The following is a 24,675-nucleotide window of genomic DNA, read 5'->3' on the forward strand; positions in this document are numbered from 1 at the left end:
CCCGCCCCGCCGCGAGCGGGAGCCGAGTCCGTCCGAGAGGAGCCGAGCGGAGCCGAGCGGCCCCGAGCCCGGGACTCCGAGCCTCGGCTCTCCGCCTCCTCTTCTACGGAGGCGCCCGAGCGCTGCCGGACGCGCTGAACGGGCCTCGGCCGCGGATCGGAATCGACTCCCGAAGCGCGGCGGCCCCTTCGCGAGCAGAGGCGAAAATGGCCGAAGGGTCGCGAAGAGCGCGGAGCCGAGAGGCTGCCGGGATCGCGGCGGACCCGGCGGGCGGGGCCGGGCGGCAAGATGGCCGCCACGCGGCGAGGTGAGGGCTGGGCCTGGCGGGGGGGCTCCGGGGCGGGCGCGGTTCCGCCTCCTCCCGCGGGGGACGGACAGGCGGCGGCGGCTCGCGGTCGGGGTCTGGGCGCCCCGCGTCCTCCCGCGGCCCTTTCTCTTGGCGCTGACGCCCGGCTGTGCCGGCCCTGGGGCCCCACCTGCCCTCGCTGACCCGGGGGGGAACCCCGCGCCCTCCGCTGACCCTGGGGGAGGCCCCCCTCCCCCCGCTGACCCTAGTGGGTGCCCCTCTGCTGACCCTGGTGGCGGCCCCCCACCCCCCCTTTCTCCCGCTGACCCTAGTGGGTGCCCCGTGCCCCTTGGCTGACCCTGGGGGGGGGTGCCCGTCCCCCTCCGCCGACGCTGGGGGAGGCCCCCATTTCGCTCCGCCGCTGACCCTGGAGGGTACTCCGTGCCCCTCCGCTGACCCCAGGGGGTGCCCCCATCTCCCACAGCCAGCCCTGGGGGGCTGCGTGCGTGCTGCCCTGGACCCCAGCCAGGGGCTCTGAGCGTCCCCCTGGAGCCCGGCCGGCTGTGGCAGCTGCACTGCAGAGGGTGACAGGCCGGGAGCCCGGCCGGGGCAAGAGCTTGTCAGTCGAGCTGCTTGTATGCAGGACGGTGCCTGGCAACGTGGGCCTGTGAGAGCTGGCACTGCCCGTGCCCCTCCCGCTGGGCCACGGAGGGGAGGCTTCACCGGCTGCAGGCATTGCTCCTGCTGGTGGGGTCACCAGGGTCCTGGTGTCACTGTGTCCGGCTCGGGACCCAGCACTCGGCAAGCCCAACAGCTCTGGTGTGCACGCGTGTGTAACGGGGAGGCAGGGCAGCAGCGGGCGGCAGCTGTGTCGCTCGGGCCCCGAATTCCCTCGTCTGGTTCGGAGCCAGGAAGCGGGGCCGGCAGCAGGGCGCTGGGCTCTCGCTCGCGGCCCCCCTCTGCGGAAGGCCCCTGGCAACGCGCCATGTCTTCATTTGCTGAAAGGAGAGCTCCCCCCCAGAGCAGAACGGGCCCGTGACGCTGGCATAGCACCTCGGGGCGCACCTGTTCTTCCCAGACACCTGTTCACGGCCGTATTGTTATTCCTGCAACTCGCTGACGAAAACCGCTCGGTCCCGAGGCCACGGCCATGCTTAGAAGCAGCTCCTGCAGGTCCGAGCTCAGGGAGGAGCCACCCGGACTGCGGCCACCTTCAGTGTTAGTCATTTACGTCCTGTATCACCTAAGGCTTTACGCGACGTTTCTGCCCTGAGCCCCCGCGGTCTGATCTGTGACTGCAGTTGGCTGGCACGTAGGTTTGCGGTATCTGAAGCCAACCTTCAAGAGAAGACTCAAGGGGGAAACCCCACTTGATGTGAAATCCAACCAAGTAACGGCCAGTGTCCAGGCGGCCGAGTTCAGCGGGCCTGGAAAGGCACGGAGGGGGCTTCCGAGAGCCGGTGCCCGGAACCCGGCGGCGCCCGTCTAGCCTCCCGCTCCCTGCCCGGCGTGCCGCCCATGACGCTGGGCTCTGAGTCTGTTCCCATCCGCGTGCTCACCCGTTTGGGACCCCTGCCAAGCGACGCTCCACGGGACGCCCGCTTCTGCCCTCACGTCCCCATAAAAACCCACCGTGGCTGAGAGCTCCCCCCGATGGAGCGCGACCGGCCGTTCGCACCCTGTCCTGCTCGCTCAAGCCTCCTCTAGGGCCTGTGGCCCAAGTCTGAGTTCTTAGTGGTGTTTCTACCTGTCCCAGTTGTGCCACGAGCGCACCTCTTGAGACGGGGACCTGCCCCGGGACACGTTCGATTGGAGGATTCGTCAAAGCAAACTCACAACGTGTGATCGCGAAGGCTGTTGCGGGGAGAGGGGGTGTCCTCGTGCGATGAGGGGAGAGATGAAGGGAAGCCGGATGCCGCGCGAGACGGTCCCAGAGGCGCACCGTTGGAAGAGATGGGGCTGCCGCTTCAGGAAGTTCCTGCGTGGGTTTGGGGCCACATGTAAAAGTCCCGAGGAGAGCAACCGTCCGTCGTCAGTTACGAAGGAAAAGACGTCGCTCTGCGTCAGGAAAGGCCCCCTGTGATTCCGTGGGGAGCAGGGGGCAGGAAGCAGCGGGCGGGGGCCATCGCCTGCCCACTCCTGGGGGACGGATGCCGAGCTGCTGGAGGGGACCTGGCCGCGGGCCCGGGGAGAGGGGGCTCTGTCTGCCTGTACGGGGTTGCGCTGGGATCGGCCCGGGGGAGCCCAGCTTGGACCCGGGGCCTCACTGACTCCCATGCTTTCTCTTGCAGGGAGAGCGTCGTCCACGGTGGTATCCTTCTGCGGTGTCCCCGTGTCCCCAGGCCGCCCCAGGACGGTCCCCTGCATACCTGAAGGCAGCCCCGAGTTCCTGCTTTCTGCTCCCTTGAGCCCCCGCCCCCACCTTTTTTATGAGTTCTGAGTAGAAATTTCATTTTGAAGCGGGAGGGACGTTCACTAACAGGTGCGCTGGCTCTGTGCCTCCCCCACGGCCCTGCGCCTCGAGTGTGGGTCTGGGGGGGTCTGCGCGCCCCCTGCCAGCCGCCCAGAGCAAGAGAGCCCGGACCCCTCACCCTGGACTCCCAGACCCCCTGTACTGCACGTGGACCTGAGGGGTATGGCGCTCAGGGAAGGTTGGTAGATGTTTAACTGCATGAAAAAAGAATATTTTCTTTGAAGAAAATGAAAAAAAGTAATTTTTCCTGTCCCTGGGGCCCAGGGAAGCCTGGTGCTCCAAGGCTGTCCCGCCCGCGGTCGCCAGGGACAGGCCGGGCGCCAAGAGTCTGGGTGGAAGGCCCACAGGCAGGGCGCCCCTGAGCACCGGGCAGGTGGCTGCACGGGCAGGGCCCCCGCTGGGTCCCCCCCGCGAGTCCTTAACCGCCACTGCCAGCTCTCGTCCGTGTCTCTGCAAATGCTGCTCTGCCTGAGTGGGGTGTATGACGCCCTGTATTTCCTGGCCACGCTGCTCCTGATCATATATAAAAGTGAGTCCTCGTTGCGGAGGCCCAGGGAGGTGTGCTCGCTGTGGCCCGCAACAGCCCCGTAACTGGGCCCCCGCCCTGTTGCCCACTGCTCTGCAGGTCTGGTTTTCACTTATCCTTATCCTCACCTGGTGCTCGACCTGAGTCTGCTGCTCCTGACAGGGATTCTGGAAGTGGCTCGGTTATATCTTGGTGAGTGGACGCAAGACCACGTAGTATGGGGACTGCAGACTTCCCAGCCCCCACACTGGCGGCTTCGAAACAGGCCCCCCTTACAATGGGGTTCTTGGAGTCACTGGTGTCCTCCGCTTGGCCACTTACGGGCTTCGCCGTACGATGTCCTTGAGGATCCGTGTATTCAGAAGCCTCGTTCAAGAGGCAGAACCGCAGCGGCACCAGGGGGAGCGGGGAGATTCCACGTGGAAGCCTGTCCCCCCGAAGCCACGGGGGAGCAGAGACCGCTGAGGCCAGAACGCAGCCTGGCCAGCTGACCCGGGCCCCGAGTCCCCTCCCCTCCTTCTTTCCCCTGCCCTTGGCCTCAGCAGCCGGGAGGAGAAGCACCTGCAGTTTCCGTCTCGGCCCCAACGGGGCGGTGGAGCCTCCTCCGTCCAGCCCCGGGACCCACGGGCTGCTCCCCACTGCGTTCTCCGACCATGTGGGCCCCGCCGGGGTGCAGGCCTCCGGCCCTCTCCGCCTACCGCACCGCCGCAGGCCACCCTCCGGCGCTCCGCAGCAGGCACCCACCGTGTGTAGGAGCACCCGCCTGGGAAGAGCTGGTGGTGCCCGACAGCTGGCTCCCCGGCCCTGCACCCCGCCCGGGCACAGCAGCACGTCCCGCCCACCTGCACCAGCGATGCCGACACCCACCAGCGAAGATGCAGGCGCGCGCCCTTGTCACCCCCGCAGCTGCGGGGGCCTGCGGGCATCGCTGGCGCAGATGAGCCCACGCCCCTGGGGCGGCAGGCGGCGCGGGGCACCGGCTTCCCTCCAATAGCCGGGGCTCAGCGTTTCCCGTGACTGACCCATTCGTAGAATCCTCAGTTGTGTTTTACAGGTGTGCCCAACGCACTCCAGAATTGCCCTTAGCCCAGAGAAAAATATTTTTGGAAATTTTTTTTAAAGATTTATTTTGAGAGAGAGAGCAGGAGTGGGAGGAGCAGCAGAGGGAGGAGAGGCAGGCTCCCCACTGAGCAGGGCGCCCCATGTGGGGCTCCATCCCAGGACCCTGAGATCATACTCTGAGCGAAGGCCGCCCAGGTGCTTTGTTTTTGGAAACTAAAAGAAACTTCCTCCACCCACTTGGAATTAGAGAAAGGTGTCAGAAAGCAACTGGGACCATTTTTAGAAAACCAAGTCCCCTCTCCCGTGCCCACAGCAGACCCGGAGGCGGAGATGGAACATCATGGCTGCAGCTGGCTGTTGCCCTCACGAGGAGAACACAGCCCCTTGTGGCACTTTGCTTTCTGACCGCTCACGCGTGACGTGGTGGCCACAACAGCACCTCTTCCAGGAGGCCCTCAGGCCTGCATCTGGAGGCCGTGCCGGTGATGAGCTGCCGCCCTCCCGAGCACACACAGGGCTCGGTGGGCGTCCCGGCGCCCACTCGTGCGTCTGTTCTGCTCTCCAGGCACCAAGGGCAACCTGACGGAGGCAGAGGTGCCGCTGGCCATCAGCCTGGTCCTTACCGCGGGGGGCGCCCTGCTGTCCGCCCACTTCCTGCTCTGGCAGACCCTGGTGCTGCGGGCCGACTCCATCCTCGGCGCCACGCGCCTGGCGCTGCACGGCTTGGAGACCGCCCTGCAGCTGGTGGCCGTCGCCGCCTTCGTCAGCTAGGCCGCCGGTGCCCGGCCCCCCCGGACGGCTCCGGACGGAGCCCCTGGTTGCTCGGCCGTGTGCACGGGCTTCCTCGGGCGGCCGGGCTGCTGGCCGCGGCCGGGCGGGCTCCGGTGGTGCACGGTGCCGTCAGCGCCACAACTGCTGGCATCCGCTCTTTCCATGCTGGCGCGTGGGAAGCCAGGGCCCCACGGCTCACAACAGGCCAAGTCCCGCGGGACGTGCACTCGGCTTTGCAGCAGAAAGACAAGAACTGCGAGCTGTGTGTGCTGAGGTGTCCCCGGTCCCTGGGGCTTCCACAGGAGGCGCTCTGGAGCCCGCCACTGACCGGCCGCGGGCTGCCCTGTCCTGCGGGGCTCGGGGCTCCCAGCGGCTTCTGTCCGTGTGTCTGTCGCGTGCTGTGTTCGGAGTTGCATATCCAGGTGTTTTCTCTGCCCCATATTGTCGAAATAAATGTTTCTACCCCCCCCCGGATTTCTCCCAGCTAAGGACACCTGCCTCCTCAGGGTTCTCTCTGGATCCTCAGGAGCACACCCCACCCAGGCGTCCCCCAGGAACCACGGGCACAGTGCTTCCCCCCAGAAGGCAGCACGGCCGGGCCCCGGGGTGCACCCAGACCCCTGCAGGGACGGGCCTCAGCCAGTGGTGGGAGCACACCCTCCACCGGTGTGTCCTCCAGGAGCCCTGTCCCCTGCCCGCTTAGACGACCTCGTGCTTACCTGTGCTTGTGTGCCTGTGCAGTGGGGCTTCGCACCCCTGATGGTGGGCACGCCCTCCGCGGACCTGGGAAGGCTAGACTCTGCGCTTGCCCTCCGCCAGCTCCCCTGCAGGTCCTGGCCCCCGACACCTGGGGCCCTGAGGGTTCATGACCTCCTGCCGAGGATGCAGGCCAGGCTCTGACACTCACGTCACTTTGGCTACACAGAGGTGTCAGTCTCCCGTCCAGGGAGGACACCATGGCTCTAGGCGGCTACCACCAGCCTAGGACCCCAGACAGGGGTCAGCGCTCCTGTTCTGACAACAGTCCCTTCAGTTTCAGAAGTCTGTAGTGCCCACTTCAGCTGCTCCCTGCGTGCCTTCCCACCTTTTGCCCGCCCAGGCTCGGGCTCCGGGAAGGACGAGGGCAGGCCCTGGCCTTCCCCTGTGGGTGCTCAGCAGCATTGGGGACAGAACCAGGAAGCCAGGGCTCACGAGGGCTGGGGGGCAGGGCTGGGCCCCAGAGGAAGGCTCACCTGTGGTGCTTCGGCAGGTGGGGAGAGCTGCCCTGCGGTGCTGGTGACCTACCAGGGCAGAATGTGCCTCCAACCCCCCAGGGGGATCCTGCCCCCCGCCCCGCCCAGCTGCCCTTGGGACCCCGCCCCCTGGTGCACCCCGGGAACTAGCTAGAGCCTGTGGGTCCTTGCTTGCCACCTGGGGGTGCCCCGCACTGCTGGGACTGGGCCTCCCCCCCTTCACCTCATTCCGCCCAGCTGACTGAGGCAGGGGAATCAGGCCAGGAGGAAGGACACCTGCCCCCACGCAGCGGGCACAGGTGAGGCCTGGGCCTCAGGAGGGGCCACAGCCCAGAGCCCCCCTCCCTTGTCCTCTCCCCCCATGGCGCCTGGGCCTCGGGTGCACAAAGACCAGGGTCTCCTGCCTGGGGCAGTCGGGGCTCGGGGGCGCAGGGTCTTGGACACACGCCCACGCTGCAGCCTGACCCCCAGGCCCCGGCCCCAGGGGCCAGCTGAGGAGGGGCTTCTGTGCCGGGAGGGGCCCAGCCTCACCCTGCTCGCTCGCCCCATACGGTCCCAGGGGCGAGGGGCTCCGGATCCGCGTCCCGGGCGGGCGGCTGTTGGGGACCGTCCGCAGGGAGCCCCGGGGCGGGGCCGAGCCAGGACGCCGCGCCCCCGCCCCTCCCCCCGCGCCGGCAGGCGCCGGTCTCTAACCTGCCGCTCAGGTTCCTCCTCGCGCCCCGCCCCGGCCCGGCCCAGCCGCGCGTCCCTCCCGCTGCTGAGCCTGGGCGCCCAGGCGAGGAGCCGACAGACGGGTGGACGGACTCGACGACAAGGGGCCCACGGGCGGCGCGGGCGCGGGCGCAGGAGCAGGTGAGCGTCCTGGGGCCCCACCCAGCGTACCCCCGCCTGCCAACCTGTAGTCCGGCTCGGCCTCAGTTTCCCGGCTTGGCCGCAAGACTGGGGGCTCTGGCCGGAGTCCATGGGCCCGGCCGTCCGAGGCACCGGGGTGCGACAGGGCCGCCCCGAACCCGTGGCCAGGAGCTGGGTGGGGGCCTGGCCTGCCCGGCCTGTCCTGGGGCGGCCCCGGGTGCACCTGAGGCCCTGGCCGCCTCCCGGCCCTGGGACTCCATGGAAAGAACCCCATCCTCCAGGACCAGGGTGGGAAGGGGGTTTCCCATGTGCCCCAAGGGCCCCAGCCCCCTTCCCCGGGACAGGCTGGGGCCTCCTTTGTGGCCAACACTTGAGGGGAGCCAGTGGCTCCCCGCGGGTGGGAGCAGGAGGGCACTTCCTGGCTGTCTCAGCCCACGGGGAATCCGGGCCAGAAGCATCAGGCTGGGGTCAGGCTCAGGGTCGAGGGGTGTGGGCATTTCAGGGCGGAGGAGGCTGCGAGCTGGGCTGCCAGGCCTGAGCTGAAGCTCCTCCAGGTCCCTTCTCCCTGGGCCAGGCTGGCCTGGGGGGCCTGCGCATGGAGGCATCCCTCCCTGGTGGCAGGGCAGGAGGGCAGGCAGGCCCGCAGGTGCCCCCGGTCCGGGTGGGGCCAGCCCCAGCAGGAGCTGTCCTGGCGCCCCTCGTCCCCACCTCTGCACTGCTCCTCCCAGTCCCCCCCCACCCCGCCCCGGCCTCTGTGGCCCAGGCCCCCCTCCTGCCTAGGACGGGGCCTCTGTGGTCTGCTTTCCACCCGGCCCAGTCTGCGGGGTCCTCTGCCTACCTCCCCAGCGCGCCTGGAGCCCACCCCTGCCCCACCCAGGCTTCCCTGCCTGTCCCTCCTTACCTACCAGGTTTGGGCACCGCCAGGGTTTGGGGTGTTCCCCCATTCCAGGGCTCCACCCGGCTGCCTCTGGGCCTTCAGCTGACTCCTCCCCAAGGTCACTTGGCTGTGAGCTGGAATTTGAACTTGGAGCTGGTTCCTCCACCCTCCCTGCCCTGCTGGGGCCTCCTCTGCTGCCCAACCAGGCACCCTGCTCGGCCCTCCCTTTGCACCCGGAAAATGGCCACAGTGAAACCAAAGGGCAGCCTGGGCCCCAGGCTGCTCCCACCCCTGGGCCCGTGGGCTCCCCTGCCCCAGTCAGCTGACGGGAGCCAGGCACCCGTGGCGGCCCCTCCCCCGGCCATGCCCCGACCCAGATGCCAGCACCTGGCCTCAGCTCTCCAGCCGGTCGGTCCTGCAGAGAGTGGCCCCGAGGACGGGGCGGGGGGTCATAACCAGTGTGTGTCTGCGTGCGCCCCGAGGCCTGGGGTTCGCCCAGGTGTGTGTGCCAGACACATGTGCCCCGTGCCCTTGGCTCAGCCCGCCAGGAGTCCTAGTGAGCAAACACTTGGCTCACTCGCTGAGGTCATGGGCATTCCGGACATTCTCCACGGCTACGTGGTCCGAGGAATCTGACCAAGCCCCTACTCCCACCCACCCTGAGAGAGCCGGGCCCCTCGGTGACACATGGGAGGAGTGGCCGGAAGCTCCCAGGCCCCTCACGCCTCCTCGAAACCCTCTCTGTCAAACCAGAAAGTCCTGGGGTGCATCCTGCCCTCAGAGCCCAGCACCCCCGGCCTGTGACCACCCACCCTGGCAGGCCCCATGTACGGAGGCCCCCACTGAGGGACAGCCCTGCCAGGGGTCCCAGGGGGCACGTGTTCGTCTGGCTCGGGGGCACCAGGCTCCGCTCACCCCCCTGAAGTGTGCTTCCTCCAGACTTTGTTCTGGGCTCTGGGTCTCCAAGGCCACACCTGCCCTCCGCTGCCTGCCCCCTGACCCCATCCTGGGTCCAGTCTCGTCCTGGGCTACCTTCCTCTCGTATTGGCTCCCACCTGCCTCAGGACCCTTGAACACGTGTGGCGTCTCCCTGGTCCCCTTTCTGAGCCCCCAGGACACTGTCCTTGCAGGCCCACCCCAGGCAGCCTGGGAGAGGGGCTCCTCCACTGGCACAGCCTGGGGTTCCCTGTGGAAGCCCGAGGGCCTGGGGTGAGATGGGGGACGTGGACTGGGAGGTCCTGCTGTGTCCGCTCCCCGAGGACACCGTGCCCAAACCCCGGGGCAGTCTGGCCAGGACGGCAGCACTGCAGCCTCTAGGTCTGGGCTGGGAGGAAGCCGAGACGAGGTCCTGCCCTGGGAGCAGGGAAGCCACCAACCAGGCCCCGGGGAGGCGTCAGCTCGGCTGCCCTGTCCACTCAGGTGGGGGCCGGGCTCTAGGCCCTGGACTCAGGCCACGAGGCTCCCCTTCGTCACCGGCCACCACCAAGGACGCCATGAGCCAGCTGGGGTCTGTGAGCTGCTGCCCCGGTGCTGCCAAGTGAGTCCCCACCCCCACGCACTGGGCAGTCCCCAGGGAGGGGTGCGGCGTGGGCCTCGCCCTCACCAGCTCCTCCCCTGCAGCGGCAGCCTGGGCCGGTCTGACGGTGTGGCCAAGATGAGTGCCAAGGACCTGTTCGGTGAGTGAGGCTCAAGGATGGGCACCAGGGTCTGGCCGCCTCCCCTCCCCCAGGCTGTGCCAGGCCCCCCGGGGACGCAGGCCAGCCCTCGGTGCCCAGAGGGGCCCCAAACCCTCATGGAGAAGCAGCTGCTTGGTCCCTGCTTCCCTCCCTCCCCGTAAGGAGAGAGGCCTTTACTAATAATTCAGGGACCATCAATATTGATTCGACTGCCCCACTCACTGCAACCGGATAGCCCGAGGGGCAGGGCCCAGGCTGGGCTGAGTCCAGGTGCTGCTGGGGGGGGGCCCGGCCCGCCCCCCCCCAGACGCACGTTTGTGCCTTTGGACTCGGCGCCCCGTCTGGGCGGGGCCCAAGGGGCCCGGAGACGTCGACTGGTGGCGCTTGCCGTGGGAGGAAGCCCTGGATGGACCCTTCCCGGGCAGCTGGGCAGGGGGCCTCCACGGGAGGAACTGCTCAGCATCCCGCAACCCCTCAGGCACAGACCCCTGCACTGCTCCGAGCTGGGGGTCCTTCCTCGGGGCCTCCTGGCAGTGGAGGGAAGCTTGCCGTCGGCCCACAAAGGGCCCTCGCTCGCATTCTACACCCTCGAGTCATTTCTGGCGGCAGCACCCCTCCGCTCGCCCTCCCTGTGGCCCAACTGAGGGTCCAGTGCCACCTGGACTTGGGGCGGCGGGTCCTGCCCCCTGGGGTGACTGACTGGTGACTCCCTGCTCAGAACAGAGGAAGAAGTACTCCAACTCCAACATCATCATGCACGAGACCTCCCAGTACCACGTCCAGGTAAGGCCAGCTCCCAAGGAGCACCCCCTCGGGTCCCCGGGCAGATGGAGAAACTGAGGCACGGGGAGACATGACCCCCACAGCAGGCGGCCAGAGCCAGGGCCCCACACCCATCCGACCCTGGGAAGCCCACAGTCCGGGGGCCATAGGAGGCAAGGACAAGGCTCGGGTGCTGTCCGGCAGCACTTGATGGGAACCCTGCGGGCGGGAAGCTGTCATCCTGGCCCCAAACAAGGATCTGGCTTCGGAGGGAGAAGGTGGGACCCAGACACGCCTCCTGCAGGGAAAGCCTCAGGTGGCCAGTGTGGATGGACTCGGAGAGCGGCTGTACCGCCCAGCCGCCCTCGGCCAGCGGCCAGCTCAGGGGCTCTTCATCCTGGGTCAGCCTCCACTCACACTCAGATCTCAGGAAGCATGTTTTTAAATGACCTTCCTGGTTCTTGGTCACTGTCCCAGCCTATAGGACAACAGGGCTAAGGAAGGGCCGAAGACAAAGGCAGGGGGGCCCTGGACCAGGAAGGGGGAGCCCTGGGTCAGGAGGAGGAGGCCCTGGGTCAGGAAGGGGGAGCCCTGGATCAGGAAGGGGAGGCCCTGGGTCAGGAAGGAGGAGCCCTGGGTCAGGAAGGGGGGGCCTGGACCAGGAAGGGGGGGCCTGGACCAGGAAGGTCCAGGATCAGGAAGATGAGGACTTCCCTCCCCACGGAACCGGCCACACCCGCAGAGGCAGACAAGTCAGTGCTTTGTGCACCTCAGGTTCCTGGTCTCCACAACAGGTCCACGGAGACACTGGGGGTCCCTGGGCTCCTGAATCGGGCTGTGCTGGGTGGGCGCCCTGGTGCCAGGCTGCTGCCTCAGGGTCCGGGGCAGGGCACCAGTGGGGACGGGTCGGCTGGGTCACCTTGCTTCCCAGGCAGCTCCGCCCCCCATCTCGGGGCTGGGGGACCTTCACCCTTCCGGACGTGGGTCCAGGCGAGCCTGTGGGAAGACCCCGGCCCGGGGCCCTCACTGCTGCTCCATGGGCGTGCCTGCCCCTCTGGATGCGGGAGGCGCCCCGGCAGTGGGGGCCCGCTGCTGAGAGTTGGGGCTGGTTCATTCGCTAAGTGAGCATCCAGCAGAGGGGAGGATGTGCAGCTGTGCTCCAGGCTGGTGTCACCGCCACCGCGGTCAGGACGCCACGGGGACGCGGGGGTCCTAGTGACACGGGGCGTCCCCGCCACGCCGTCTGCAGCTCTGCTCCGTCCTGTAGCTCAGAGCGGGTGGCTTTGGGGCCTCCCCCTCTCCTGCCCGTGTAATTGAATCCGCATAGTTCACAACACCTCTGTTCTGCTCCATGACCTTATTCCAAGAAAACACACTTGTGGGACAGGCCCTCCGACAGCGTGGGCTGCAGGGCACATGGCCTCGCACGGCGCGAGGGGCCCTGCTTCCCGGCCCCTGCGGACACTTGCAGCTTGCTGAGGCAGGAGGCCGGCTGGCCAGCTGCGTAATCACAGAGACATCCCCCCCCCCCCCCGCCTTCCTGGCTTGGATGCATAGCTGTGTTTGGAGAAGTGTTCAATCGTGCTGGGGTCCAACTGCATCCACTTTCTGAGCTGCGGTTAGGGTTGTTTTGTTGGGGTTTTGTGCGGGGCCGGGAGTGGTCATTGCGGGACCCACAGCTCTGAAGATCTCTTCCTGTGTCTTCTAGAAACTCTGAGTTGAGGCTTTTACATTTAGGTCTATGATGCACGTGAGATCAGTTTGTGCAGGGGACTTGCGTGGGGTTCATGGTCCACGGTCGCAGCGTGCAGTGACATTGAGAAGACTTTCCTTCTCCCGTTGATTGCCCTGGTGCCTTTGTCAAGAGGTCGGGAGAGGAACGTGGGTGGGTCTGTCCCTGCTCTGTCCTGCGACCTTCCCCTCCCTGTGGCTTTATTACGGGGCTTGAAACCAGGCAGGGTGAGTCCTGCCCCGATAAATGGCTCCTCCTCAGATGTTCTCCACCAAGCCGAGCTCCTTAGACTTGCATTTACATTTCAACACCCCTCTGGCCCCCTGAAGAGCCTGCTAGGGTTTTTTTTTTTTTAATTTTTTTTTTATTTATTTATGATAGTCACACACAGTGAGAGAGAGAGAGAGGCAGAGACACAGGCAGAGGGAGAAGCAGGCTCCATGCACCAGGAGCCCGATGTGGGATTCGATCCCGGGTCTCCAGGATCGCACCCTGGGCCAAAGGCAGGCGCCAAACCGCTGCGCCACCCAGGGATCTCCCCTGCTAGGGTTTTTTAAAAAACATTTTATTTATTTATTCATGAGAGACACACACACACACACACAGAGAGAGAGAGAGAGAGAGGGAGAGAGAGGCAGAGGAAGATGCAGGCTCTGTGCAGGGAGCCAGATGCGGGACTCGATCCCGGGGCCCCAGGATCACGCCCTGAGCCAAAGGTGGACGGACGCTCAACGGCTGAGCACCCCCAGGCTTCCATCCTACTAGGATTTTGACCGGCACTGAGGCAAGCCAAGGGACCCCCTCATGAACGGGTGTCTTCTCCACCTGCGGACGCGGTGGTTTCCTCCGGGCGGGCAGGCCGCGGGCATCTCTTGGGCAGGTGACCGGGATGTTGCTGTCCATGGTGCTGGCCTCCCCCTAGGCCCTTTCCGATGCCCGGAGCGGCGGGCTGGAGGGTGATGGGGCATCCCGAGACGCTCACTGGTTTGCCGGGTGCTTTGTCCGAACGTCCCCTGAATCTCCCACGTGGGCGATGGGCTGTCGCAGTCTGGCGCATCACCCTCATTTGGAGCCACCGGACCTCAGGGCCGTGTGGGCCCGGCCGGCGCCCGGGACGGCGGGGTGGGGGGGTGCAGAGCGGCATGCCCGGGAGGAGGCACCCGCGGCGCCCTGGGCTGCAAGCTTTGCCCTCCCGGGAGGTACGGTACACTCGCGGGAGGCTCCTTCCGTCCTCCGTGACAGTGTTGGTGTGAAAGGCGTTACATTGGTCGGTGCCTCCTCGCACCTCGGGGATGACCGCCCTGGCCGTCCACTCAGTCTTCTCGGCGGGGCCTGCCCTGCGCTGGGGAACGCTGCTCGTTCGGGGACCTTCCCTGCGTGTCGGTGGGCCAGCTTGCTAGGGCCCTGCCCCCCGTTTGCACTGCTGTCCTGAGAGGCGCCGGTCTATCATTTTCTTTCCTGTAAAGCCTTGACAGATTTGGGGGGAGAAGTTGCGGTGGCCTCATCACACCCCGGGACAGGGTTCCCTACTCCTTGGTTTTCAGAAAGAATTTGTGAAAGACCCTGTTTATTCCTTCCTTAAATACTTGCGAGGACTCACCTGGGAAGCCGTGTGAATGTGGGGTTTTCTCTGCGGACGGTTTTTGACTGTGAATTCACTTTTATGCGCGGTGCCCCTCTGTTTGTCTGGTTATTAATGATTTGTGTTTTCTTTTTTTTTCTTGCTTGATCTTGCTGCGGATTATCAGTTTCATTAACTTTTTCAGAACCAACTTCGGGCTTCCTTGACTTTATTGTTTATCTGGTTAGTACTTTGCTGGCTTCTGCTCTCACCTTCCTTTCTTCCACTTACTCTGAGTTTTATTTGCCTTTTTCTAGTTTCTTACGGGAAATGTGTAGATCACTGACACGAAACATTCCTTCTTTCCTAACTGAGAAGTCAGAGTTCGCATTACAAACTCCTTTAGTGAAATCCTGCACGTTTGATGTGCATTCCTTTAGTGTTTTGGGTTCGTTTTTGTTTTGTTGGTTTGTTTTAAGATTTTATTTACTTATTTGAGTGAGAGAGTGATGGAGAGAGCACGAGCAGGGGGCGCAGGGGAGGAGAGGGAGAAGCAGGCTCCCCGCTGACCGGGGAGCCCTACGCGGACTCGATCCCAGGACCTGGGATCGTGACCCGAGCTGAGGGCAGACGCCCCCCCGCCCCCGGGCCCCATGCACAAACCTTTGTAGTCATCCAGTTCAGGACATTTTCTGATTTCCCCGCGACTCCTTTGACCCGGTCTTTGTTCAGGTGACCGATGTACAGCCACAAACTCTGGCCCTGCCGTGGCTGCTTGCCGCGCCCCCTGTCCTCCCCAGGTCACGACGACGACGATGTGCGTGTTTTTGTTTTCATTTGTCTCAGTGTTTTTCTTTCTTTCTTTCTTTCTTTCTTTCTTTCTTTCTTTCTTTCTTTCTTTCTTTCTTCTTCTTTTCTGAGTATTTTCTCATTTCCCTCCCGACCTCTGACGGTTGGCTGTTGACATGGAACTGGAGTTGCTCACTTTCCCATTATTCGCGGGGCCGCGAGTTATCTTCCTGTTCTGGGTTTCTAATCTAATCCCGCCGTGGCCCAGAGCGCCCCTGGTGGGCTCTCCACCCCGGGAAGGGACCCCTGGCTTGCCGCCGGCTTGGTGGCAGCGGCGTGGTGGCGGTTGCTGTGTGCCCCGTGCCCCGCGGCGTGTCCCTGCGCCGAGGCCGGGCTGACCCCTCCTGTCCCGGTCTGTCCCCAAGCGGTGGGGGCGCCTGAACTGTGGGGGGAGCACGCATGTCCCGGCTGCCCCCGGGCGCCCACCCCCCCGCATCGAGCCTGCAGGCATGACCCGCGGGCACTCGTCCCTGCCAGGGCACAGGGGAGAGAACCCGGCGTGACTCCCTCAGCGCCAGGGGAGTCGGCTTCACCCCACAATCCCGTCGTCGAAGGGGCCGCCGCCGGCCTTCTGTGTTAGACTTAGTTATGCTCAGTCTCTGGGACGCTCTCTGGCCGGATCTTTGCCGACGTTCTCCTGCAGTGCCCACCTTGGACGCGTTCACGCATCTCCTTCATGTACTTGCCACTGGTGTTCTCACAGCCACGCGGAACAAAACAGAGCCGCAAACGAGGAGCCGCCGTTGCGCAAGGCGGTCTCTGTGTCAAGGAAACTTGCCTCCACTGTATCTGCTGCGTGTCTGTCTCACTCTTTTTTTCTTTTTACTTCGTACGCAATATTTTTTTTTTCCAGGCAGAAATGTTTACTTTTCATTAGGTCAGATTTTTTTTTGGCCTTTTCTTGCGAGGGTCTGGATTTTCTCCGTCGCCCAGGGAGGTCTCCTGGGGAGGAAGTATGTCCTGAGGTCAGAAGTGGCCCAGCGTCTTCTCCCAGCGCTGCTACAGCTGCGGCTGGTCCGCCTGGAGCGTGAGACCGGGTTCATCCCGCTGTCTCAGCCTGTTGACCGACTTCGGCCAAGGTCGATGGGACACAGGGATGAGCCAGGAGGGAGGAGGAGCCTGAGCCAGTCCTGGGGACAGAGGAAGGAGAAGGGTTCCGGAAGGAGGGCTGGGCTGGCCACAGGCCCCGAGGGCCACCCCACGCGAGCAGCGCACGTGGCACTCTGGACGCTCACCCATCCTGCATCTTCGCCGAGGGTCTGCCTTGCGCCAGGCACCGTCCCGGGCACGAGGGAGGCAGCAGCGAACCCGGCAGCCAGGAGATTAAACAGAGAAGCGTCATGTCAGATCATGATCCTTGAGACCAAGGCAGGCCAGGGGGTGAGAGGGCTGCTGCAGCCGGGAAGGGAGGGCAGGTCCGAGCGGAGTCCCGTGGGAAGAGAGAGCCGGCATGAGTGGGGTCGCACACCGGGTTCTCGCCACGCAGAGGCCCCATGGCGAGCCAGCGCCGGGTCTCAGGGGGACCAGGGATGCCGGCGCCCCTGAAGTCCAGCACAGGACAGGAGGTGGGGTGACGGATGGTTTGGGACGGGCAGCCAGAGGTTTCACCAGGGCATGCCCATGGCCCCCATGGCACCCGTCAAGGCAGAGCACAGGGCTTCCCCTGGGATGGGGCTGTGTCTCTTCAGACCCCCGCGGTAGGGGCCGTCCCCCCTCCCTGGCTCCCGAGGTCGGCCACGGCCCCTCAGGCCCCCAGGATCCTGGGCGCCAGGAGGGCTCCTCAGAGTGCTCACCTGCCCGCCCCCAGCACCTGGCCACGTTCATCATGGACAAGAGTGAGGCCATCGTGTCCGTGGATGACGCCATCCGGAAACTGGTGCAGCTGAGCTCCAAGGAGAAAGTGTGGACGCAGGAGATGCTGCTGCAGGTCAACGATCAGTCGCTGCGGCTGCTGGACATAGAGTCCCAGGTGTGCCCGGGCAGCAGGGCAGCGAGGGCAGCCGGGGACAGTGACCCTGATGCCGGCTGGGCCTCCGTGCGGGGGCGGGACAGGCGGAGGAGGACAGAGGGCAGGCAGGGCAGGGAGCACTTCCCGGGCTAAGGAGCCAGTGGAGCCACGTCACAACATGCACCAGTCCACCCCGGGCAAGGGCCCGTCTGCTCCGAGGCAGGGCCACGTCTGGGGCTGCGCGGCCACGGCTGCAGCCACACCTGGCGGGGTCTAGGTCTGCGTCTGCCACCGGGCCGCAGCCCTGTGTGCGTCTATGTCCACCGCACACCCCAGGGCAGGCTGGCAAGTCGCGCCCTCTGCCCAGGTGGCCCTGTGGCTGTGAGCCCGGTCAGTACCCCTGTGTGCCACGGCTCCGCCCGCATCGAGCCCCCTGTCCCCCAGGAGGAGCTGGAGAACTTCCCGCTGCCCACTGTGCGGCACAGCCAGACGGTGCTGAACCAGCTGCGCTACCCCTCGGTGCTGCTGCTCGTGTGCCAGGACTCGGAGCAGAGCAAACCTGACATCCACTTCTTCTACTGCGACGAGGTGGAGGTGAGGAGGGGCTGGGGCCTGGCTGGGGGGTGCTGGCCTGGGCCAGCCTGAGCCCCAGTGTCCCCTCCCAGGCGGACCTGGTGCATGAGGACATAGAGAGCGCGCTGGCCGACTGCCGTCAAGGGAAGAAGATGCGGCCGCAGACCCTGAAGTAGGCGTGGGGGGTGGGGGGGGCAGCTGCAGGCTGGGGGGTGGGGAGCGGGGCCAGGCTGAGCCGGCCTCCCCCTGCCCGGTCCAGGGGCCACCAGGAGAAGATCCGGCAGCGGCAGTCGGTCCTGCCCCCCCCCAAGGACCCGGCCCCCATCCCCTTCCAGCGCTACGGCAGTGACTCCCCAACCAGCAAGAACCGGGTGGGCCCGCCAATGCCGCTCAGTGAGCCAGGTGTGCTGGTGGATGGTGGACCCGGGCTGGGGCCACATTTGGGGGGCAGCGGGGGGGGGCGGCTCTGCACTAGCACTGTCTCTGCCTCTGCCGTCAGGCTTCCGCCGTCGGGAGTCGCAGGACGAGGAGCCGCGTGCCCTGCTGGCCCAGAAGATAGAAAAGGAAACGGTGGGTCTTGGGGCAGGGGGGGCGCCCCCACCTCCGGGCCCCATGGGGGGGCCCCTCCAGCCCCCAGCCAGCACCCAGGGAAAGAGACGGTGGGCCGGGCTGTCCCTGCAGCGCTGGGGGTGCCTGAGGCTGAACCCCGCCTCCCTCTGACCCCAGCAAATCCTCAACTGTGCCCTGGACGACATTGAGTGGTTCGTGGCTCGGCTGCAGAAGGCGGCAGAGGCTTTCAAGCAGCTGAACCAGCGCAAGAAGGGGAAGAAGAAGGGGAAGAAGGGGCCAGCAGGTGCGGAGGGGGGCGCTCCACGGGACGGGTGGGGACGGTGGGGGGGGGACAGGCAGGGGGATGGGAGGGGGCCGCTGAGCTGCAGGAGGTCCAGTCTGAGGAGGTGGGCTGTTGAGGGCGAGGCCCGCGGTGAGGCCGGCCAGCTCATGGCCCCCCATTCCAGAGGGGGTCCTCACGCTGCGGGCACGGCCCCCCTCCGAGGCCCAGTTTGTCGACTGTTTTCAGAAGATCAAGCTGGCTCTCAACCTTCTCGTGAGTGCACAGGCCCCTCCCAGTCCCTCTGCTCCGATCCGGGGTTCCTGCCCCCCATCCCAGCATCATCCCCACCCTGTCTGTCCCTCTGTACCAACACTGGGGGGTCCGGGGTCCCTCCTGCCCCCCATCCCAGCACCATCCCCACCCCGTCTGTCCCTCTGCACCAACACTGGGGTTTCCGGCGTCCCTCCTGCCCCCCATCCCCAGATCCCCAGCACCATCCCCACCCCGTGTGCCCCCCCAGGCCAAGCTGCAGAAGCACATCCAGAACCCCAGCGCTGCAGAACTTGTGCACTTCCTCTTCGGACCTCTGGACCTGGTGCCTGGAGGGCCCCGGGGAGGCTCGCCCCTGGGTGGAAGTTGGGGAGGCCGAGGCCCACCCTGGGCAGGCAGCTGGGGCCTGGAGGCCAGGTGGCGAGCGAGGCCGGCCTGTGGTGCTGCCAGGAGGCGGCTGGGCCTGGGGTCTGGTGGGCAGGGCCTCCTCTGAACCCCACTGTCCCCAGATCATCAGCACCTGTGGGGGCCCAGACATCGCCCGCTCCGTCACCAGCCCCCTGCTTTCCTGCGACGCCGTGGGCTTCCTGCGAGGCCACCTGGTCCCCAAGGAGACGATGCTGTGGGAGTCTCTCGGGGAGACATGGACTCGTCCTCGGTGCGGGAGCAGGACGCGGCAGGGAGGGCCAGGATGGGGGTCCCCTGCCGGGCGGTGTGCATGCTCACCCCAGGGCCCCCCATCTCCAGCTTTGAGTGGCCGCGGGAGCCCCTGGTGCCCCTGTACGTGCCCAAGTTCCACAGCGGCTGGGAGCCGCCCCTGGACGTGCTGCAGGACGCTCCCTGGGAAGTGGAGGCCCCGGAGAACGAGGTCAGCGCCCCCACTGCCCCGGCCCTCCTCCCTGCCCCCCCCCATGTCCCTGCCCTCCCCCGCCAAGCCCCGCAGTCCTTTCTTCCCACAGCCAATCCCAGCGAACCGGCTATCCTTTCGAAGCTCCCCCAAACACAACCTGGTATCCGAGCCCACATGTCCACCTCCGGGAGACATCCCCCCCCCAGTCAGCTCCCCGCAGGCTCACAGGTAAGTTCCCCCAGAAACACGGAGCCTCGGATACAAGTGTGCTGCCACCAGGTGGCAGCCAGCGCCTCGTTCACGGTGCTCAAAAAAGCATTTTTCCAAACAAGAACCGGGTTTTCGTTCTGACTTTATAATATAAAACTGAAGAGAAAATGCCAAAGCCACCTATAAATCAGGACCCGAATATATCGTCTCCTTCTGCGTCTTCTCCTGTGTGTTGTTCAGTCACGGTTATAAGTTGCCTAAACCTCCCCAATCCCTGTCCCCGCCCTGATCGCTCAGGATTCAGTTTCAGGAGGGGAGGGGGCTGAAATCTCCGTCTTCAACAGGTGCCCTCCTCGCGGCGCCCCCACTGCCAGCCTCATGCCCGGGCTCCTGGCCTAGGGCCGCGCTTGAAGAAACAGTTTCGTCCCTTGACCTCGAGCCCCCGGCCGGTCCATCCCGGCCAGTCCTGGCTCGGGCCACTTAGGCCTCAGCCACCTCCCCTGGGTGGGGTCCCCAAGGCCTGCGGCTGCCTGAGGAGCTGCCCTGATGACCGGGGCCGGACCGGCCTGGAGAGGACAGCCCAGCCTGGGTGCAGCACAGGCCTGCCCTGCGCTGGCCGGGCCCCCACGCCATGCCCCTGAGGCTCGTGGGCAGCCTCCGCGGGCGCCCGGGTGCTGCCTGTGGCCTCTCCTCCTCCCTTGCGGGGATGGTGGTGACCCCGTCATTTCCCGGGAGCACGCCTGGCGCTGGGTCCCTGGGGCCAGGCCTGGCCTCCCCTGAGACAGCCCGGGCTGGGCAGGCCTGGCCGTGCCCACAGGCCCCTGGCCCCCCCCACCCGCATGGCCTCCACCTCCGTGCAGGGGCCCCAGGCGCTCTGGGGCTGTCACAGTTTCCATTCCCGGCTGACGCGCAGCCTCTCCTCGGTGCCCTGAGTGCTGGAGGAGGAGCTCGCACCTGGGAAGCCGCTCCCCACCGGCCTGGGCCTCAGCCTCCTGTTCCACGCAGGGGCTACGCACCCGCGCCAGCCATGGCCAAGTACGTCAGGATCCTCTATGACTTCACGGCCCGCAACGCCAACGAGCTGTCGGTGCTCAAGGACGAGGTCCTGGAGGTGAGCAGGGCCAGGGGCTGGAGGCGGCTGTTGAGGGGCACAGGGCAGATGGGGCCGGGGCAGGGGGCAGGGGCCAGGATCCCGACGCTGACTTGCCTGTCCAGTCCCTGTCCTGGGCCCCCGACCCTGGGCTCCAGTCTGGGGCCACAGCCCCCCCACAGCGTCGTGGGGTGCAGGGGCCTCCTGGTCTCGGGGATCTCAGAGGGGGCACAGGGCCCCTGGGCTGGGCTGAGCTGGGCTCACGCTGCAGGAGGGGCCTTCTCTGTGCCGAGCAGGGGACCCTCCAGCTCTCAGCCAGGGCTCATCATTCACAGGCACCCAGGGGCCCCCTTGAGACACCGTCTGTTCGGTGTCAGCCCTGAATCCAGGCCATCCACCCAAGGACAGAAAGTGGGGCGGCCTGGGGAGTGGTCTATATGCAAAGGCCAGAGGCCCCCGCTCAGGCTGCTGCTGAGGCCGGGTGGGGGAGGTGGGGGGCCGGTAGCCCCTACGGGTGGGAGGCGCTGGCGGGGGCAGGGGCTCCTGGGGGGACTTGGGACTGCCCCACGGGGCTGGGGGAGGCGCCGCCTCGGAGGAAGTGCCTGCAACCGTCTGTGGCCCCTGTAAAGCCCCCCCCCCCCGCGCTGGCGCCCATAGAAGGGTGCCCTGAGCGGGGGTGACGGCGGGGCGGCCCACAGGTGCTGGAGGATGACCACCAGTGGTGGAAGCTTCGCAATCGCAGCGGCCAGGCGGGCTACGTGCCCTGCAACATCCTGGACGAGACTCGGCTGGAGGACGCCCCCCTGGAGCAGGTGAGCGGAGGAGCGAGCGCTCTGCGGGGGTGGGGGGGCACAGAGGGGGAGGGGCGGGTGCAGGGCCCCGAGCCCCAGAATGCTCCCTGGGGGCGGGGTGGGGCAGCGGGTCGGCCCGGGGAAGGGCGCGGAGGGAGGAGGAGCCGAAGCCCACGGCGCCCCCACCCGCTCCCCTCTCCCCACCCCCGCCCCGCAGGCCGGTCTGAAATACTGGGGTCCCTCCAGCCCCACCCACAAGCTGCCCCGGAGCTTCGCGGGGGACAAAGACGGTGAGGGGCGCTGCGGCCGGGGACGCGGGCACCGGGGCTGAGCCGGGCGGGGGGGGAGGGAGGCGGCGGGCGGAGGGCCGGGGCGGCTGGGGCGGGGCTGAGCGCGGGGCGCCGCCCGCAGAGCTGATCCATCACATGGACGAGGTCAACGACGAGCTCATCAGGAGGATCAGTCACATCAAGACGCAGCCGCAGCGGAACTTCCGCGTGGAGCGCAGCCAGCCCGTGGGCCTGCCGCTCACCTACGAGTCCGGGCCCGCGGAGGTCCGCGCCTGGCTGGAGGCCAAGGCCTTCAGCGCCCGGTGAGCGCGGGGAGGGGGTGTGCACCGGGCATTGGGCGGGGCGGGAACGCACCTGGCAGGGGAGGGGCGGATGGGGCAGGGGCGGGGTGCACCGGGAAGGGGCGGGGCGGGGCGGATCGGACAGGGGCGGGGCTCACCGGGCAGGGGTGGGGCGCTCCGGGCAGGGGATGGGACAGGGGTGGGGGGCGGAGCGTACCGGGCAGGGGTGGGGCGCGCCGGGCAGGAGGCGGGGCGGGGGGCAGCGGGCGGGGCGGGAGCGCACCTGGCAGGGGGCGGGGGACACCTGGCAGGGTTGGGGCGTACGGGGCAGGGGGGACCGGACAGGGGCGGGGCTACGGGGCAGGGGGCGTGGCTACTGGCAGGGGCGGGGCAGGAGAGCACTGGGCAGGGGTGGGACAGGGGTGGGGGGCGGAGCGTACCGGGCAGGGCGCACCGGGGCCCCGCCCTCACTCCCCCGGCCCCGCCCCCAGGATCGTGGAGAACCTGGGCATCCTGACGGGCCCGCAGCTCTTCTCGCTCAACAAGGACGAGCTGAAGAAGGTGTGCGGAGAGGAGGGCATCCGCGTGTACAGCCAGCTCACCGTGCAGAAGGCGGTCCTGGAGGTGAGCCGGCTGCGCCGCCCCCTGCGCCCCCCGCCCCCTCCTCCCTGGCCCCCGGCCCCTTGGACTGAGGCGCCCTCCCCGCAGGAGCAGCAAGGTGGGTCGGAGCTGGAGGAGCTCATGAGCAAGTTTCATTCCAAGAACCAGAGGAGGGTGGAGGACGACAGCTAGACGCGGCCCCAGGTCCAGCACACCTGCGGCGGGGGAGACACACCTGCGGAGGTGCCCGCTCCCAGGGCACGGAGTATTATTTTTGTATGTGTGTATGTTCTGGACCATGGACACGGGTGGCGATGGCGGGCTGGGAGCGGCCTCTGGCCTCATGGCGCATAGCGGGTCCTCGGGCTCAGCAGGGCCTCAGGCCTCGCTCATCCGCCTGCCCCAGGCCCACCTGCGCCAAACTAGCCACCTGGAGATGCAGGCCCCTCATGCACCTGCCCCTGAAACCAGAGCTGTGGCTTGTCCAGCCCACCCAGCCCCTTCCTGGCTTTCATGACACCTCGCCCTGGGGCCACAGAACTCCCAGGAGGTGGGCAGGACTTATCCTCTAGGCTCCTCATCCACCTGGGGGTTCCTGCCGGCGCTGGTGACCCTGGCCCCAAACCTCACCCCCATGGCTGCTACTTCTACGCGCACCTGCACGTCCCCCCCTCGGGCCGGGCAGCAGGCTCATCCCCCCTGGACTCTGAGCTGGGCCTTGTCCCTGATACTGCCCATAGTACCCCCCAGCGCACTACTCCTCAAGGGTGTCCTGTGGGGGCTCCAGGCTCCACCGGGTGGGGTGCATGCTCTACTCCCACCGCCCTTGCAAGGAGCCGGGTGGACTGGACATACCCTCACTCAAGTATGGCCTTAGCCCCCACCCCCACTCCCAAGGCAGAGCCCGAGGGAGGCATTCCCCCAGCAGGTCTAAGGCCGGGCTGGCCCTATGTACTGTGTGGGTGGTGGGTGAGTGTTGGAGTCCCGGCCTCTGCAGGACACTGAGATGACAGCTAACCAAGGTTCAAAGGCCATGTCATTAAACCAATTAAGTATCCTAGCAGCCACGCGTCTGTCTCCTGGAGCTGGGGATGGGCTAGCCGTGGACATTCCAAGTGAGGCCACGTACTCCCGACTCCAGTGGGGGTGCCCACGTGTACCCCAGTGGATATTCCCAGGGGGTGAGGGGCCGGGGCGGGGCGCCCTGCGCACTCTGAGTGCTGTGGTTCTCCCAGGCCAGATGTCCAGAAGGCCCAAGGCCTGTAACTCCAGACGGGAGGGGGACCTCAGGGCGCCCCCGGAGGGGTGGAGGCCGTGAGTCTGAGAGGCCAGGCTGAGGCCTAGCCCCATGCTGAGGGAGGTGCCCGGGAGAAGGGTGTTAACCGACTTGGGATGGGGTGGGTGGTCAGCTATGGGGCGTCCGTGCGGGAGTGGAGGGGTCTCCCAGCACGGTGGGCTGCACTCTGCACCCCCAGGTCCCCCGACCCTGCCAGTGCCCGCCCTGCCCCCAGCTCCACGGGCCCCACCCTTGGTGGAGGCCTCTGGCACCCTCTGCTGGTGGCTCTGCGCTGTGGTGCCCGGGGCCAGACCGGGCCTGTTGATCTGTGTCCCCCACCGCCCCCCAGCAGCCCGTGGACCAACCCTGGCTGAGGCTCTGTGGGGGGCTCATTCCTGGGGTCTCCGTGTGACCGGCAGGGGCAACCACGGGGCGCTCAGTGCAAGGCTGTGCCTTGGAGGTTGGGGGTGGACAGGGCCATCTGTCAGCTGGTGGCCCCTGAGCCCGGCCCAGCCCCAGGCCTCAGAGCCCCGACCATGTGGGGGGAGTCCATCCAGCAGGGCTCAGTCAGGGGAAGCTGGGCGTGTCATGCCCTTTGGCCACCTCCCAGCCTTGACCACCATGGCCGCCTCTCCCCAGGAGAGGAAGGTCCTCCCCAAGCCCCAGGCCGGGAGACCAAGGTTGGCCCTGCCTTCGCCAGGATGGCCTGGGCTTTGGGGTCACTACCTTCCGGCTGAGTCGCTTACCTCTCGGGAGCCCCAGGACCTACACCTGTTTCCTTGCGCGCCTCTCACTCCCTCTGCCCACAGTCCACAGACCACCACCTGCCCCATCGCTCTCTGTCCCCTCTGCTTCCTGGACAGCTTGTGGGGAGCCTCATCTCCATGACCCCAGGCCCCGGCTCCCTAGCCCCCTGCAGCCCTGTGCCCCAGAGGCTCCGGGCCCACCAGCCTGCGGGGCCTCTGGGCTCCTGGGAGGGCTTCCCCACCACTTCTGGGATGCAAG

At 66.8% G+C, this 24,675-nt stretch overlaps 2 protein-coding genes across 3 annotated transcripts; both read left to right on the top strand.

Moving 5' to 3' along the window:
* Positions 1-161: 161 nt before the first annotated feature.
* Positions 162-5,609, top strand: TMEM80 (transmembrane protein 80). Its single transcript, XM_055301237.1, has 5 exons — positions 162-307; positions 2,578-2,597; positions 3,195-3,288; positions 3,385-3,477; positions 4,913-5,609. Exons 1-5 carry the CDS (start codon positions 289-291, stop codon positions 5,116-5,118), a joined length of 432 nt encoding a protein of 143 aa, XP_055157212.1. The 5' UTR covers positions 162-288; the 3' UTR covers positions 5,119-5,609.
* A 1,453-nt stretch (positions 5,610-7,062) lies between these two features.
* Positions 7,063-23,454, top strand: EPS8L2 (EPS8 like 2). 2 transcript variants are annotated; one of them, XM_055301229.1, is made up of 21 exons: positions 7,063-7,202; positions 9,499-9,616; positions 9,700-9,755; positions 10,474-10,538; positions 16,467-16,628; positions 17,052-17,201; positions 17,273-17,352; positions 17,440-17,582; positions 17,680-17,750; positions 17,907-18,033; positions 18,197-18,285; positions 18,533-18,607; positions 18,792-18,940; positions 19,030-19,150; positions 19,242-19,360; positions 20,348-20,453; positions 21,131-21,244; positions 21,441-21,513; positions 21,635-21,815; positions 22,286-22,418; positions 22,503-23,454. In XM_055301229.1, the coding sequence occupies exons 2-21, from the start codon at positions 9,573-9,575 to the stop codon at positions 22,584-22,586; spliced, it is 2,142 nt and encodes a 713-aa protein (XP_055157204.1). In that variant the 5' UTR covers positions 7,063-7,202; positions 9,499-9,572; the 3' UTR covers positions 22,587-23,454. The 2 variants fall into 2 exon arrangements, with proteins under 2 accessions (XP_055157204.1, XP_055157206.1); XM_055301231.1 differs by lacking the exons at positions 7,063-7,202; positions 9,499-9,616 and having other exon boundaries at positions 10,479-10,538.
* Positions 23,455-24,675: the final 1,221 nt, after the last annotated feature.

Source organism: Nyctereutes procyonoides, unplaced genomic scaffold, assembly GCF_905146905.1.
Source record: "Nyctereutes procyonoides isolate TBG_1078 unplaced genomic scaffold, NYPRO_anot_genome, whole genome shotgun sequence".
Classification (NCBI taxonomy): domain Eukaryota; kingdom Metazoa; phylum Chordata; class Mammalia; order Carnivora; family Canidae; genus Nyctereutes; species Nyctereutes procyonoides.

Coding starts and splice junctions, on each gene's coding strand:
- TMEM80 (XM_055301237.1), top strand. Junction 2,598..3,194: donor GGAGAGCGTCGTCCACGGTG/GTATCCTTCTGC, acceptor CGCCACTGCCAG/CTCTCGTCCGTGTCTCTGCA. Junction 3,478..4,912: donor AGTGGCTCGGTTATATCTTG/GTGAGTGGACGC, acceptor TCTGCTCTCCAG/GCACCAAGGGCAACCTGACG.
- EPS8L2 (XM_055301229.1), top strand. CDS start 9,573: ATGAGCCAGCTGGGGTCTGTGAGCTGCTGCCCCGGTGCTGCCAA. Junction 18,034..18,196: donor GGGGAAGAAGGGGCCAGCAG/GTGCGGAGGGGG, acceptor CCCCCATTCCAG/AGGGGGTCCTCACGCTGCGG. Junction 22,419..22,502: donor TGCAGAAGGCGGTCCTGGAG/GTGAGCCGGCTG, acceptor CCCTCCCCGCAG/GAGCAGCAAGGTGGGTCGGA.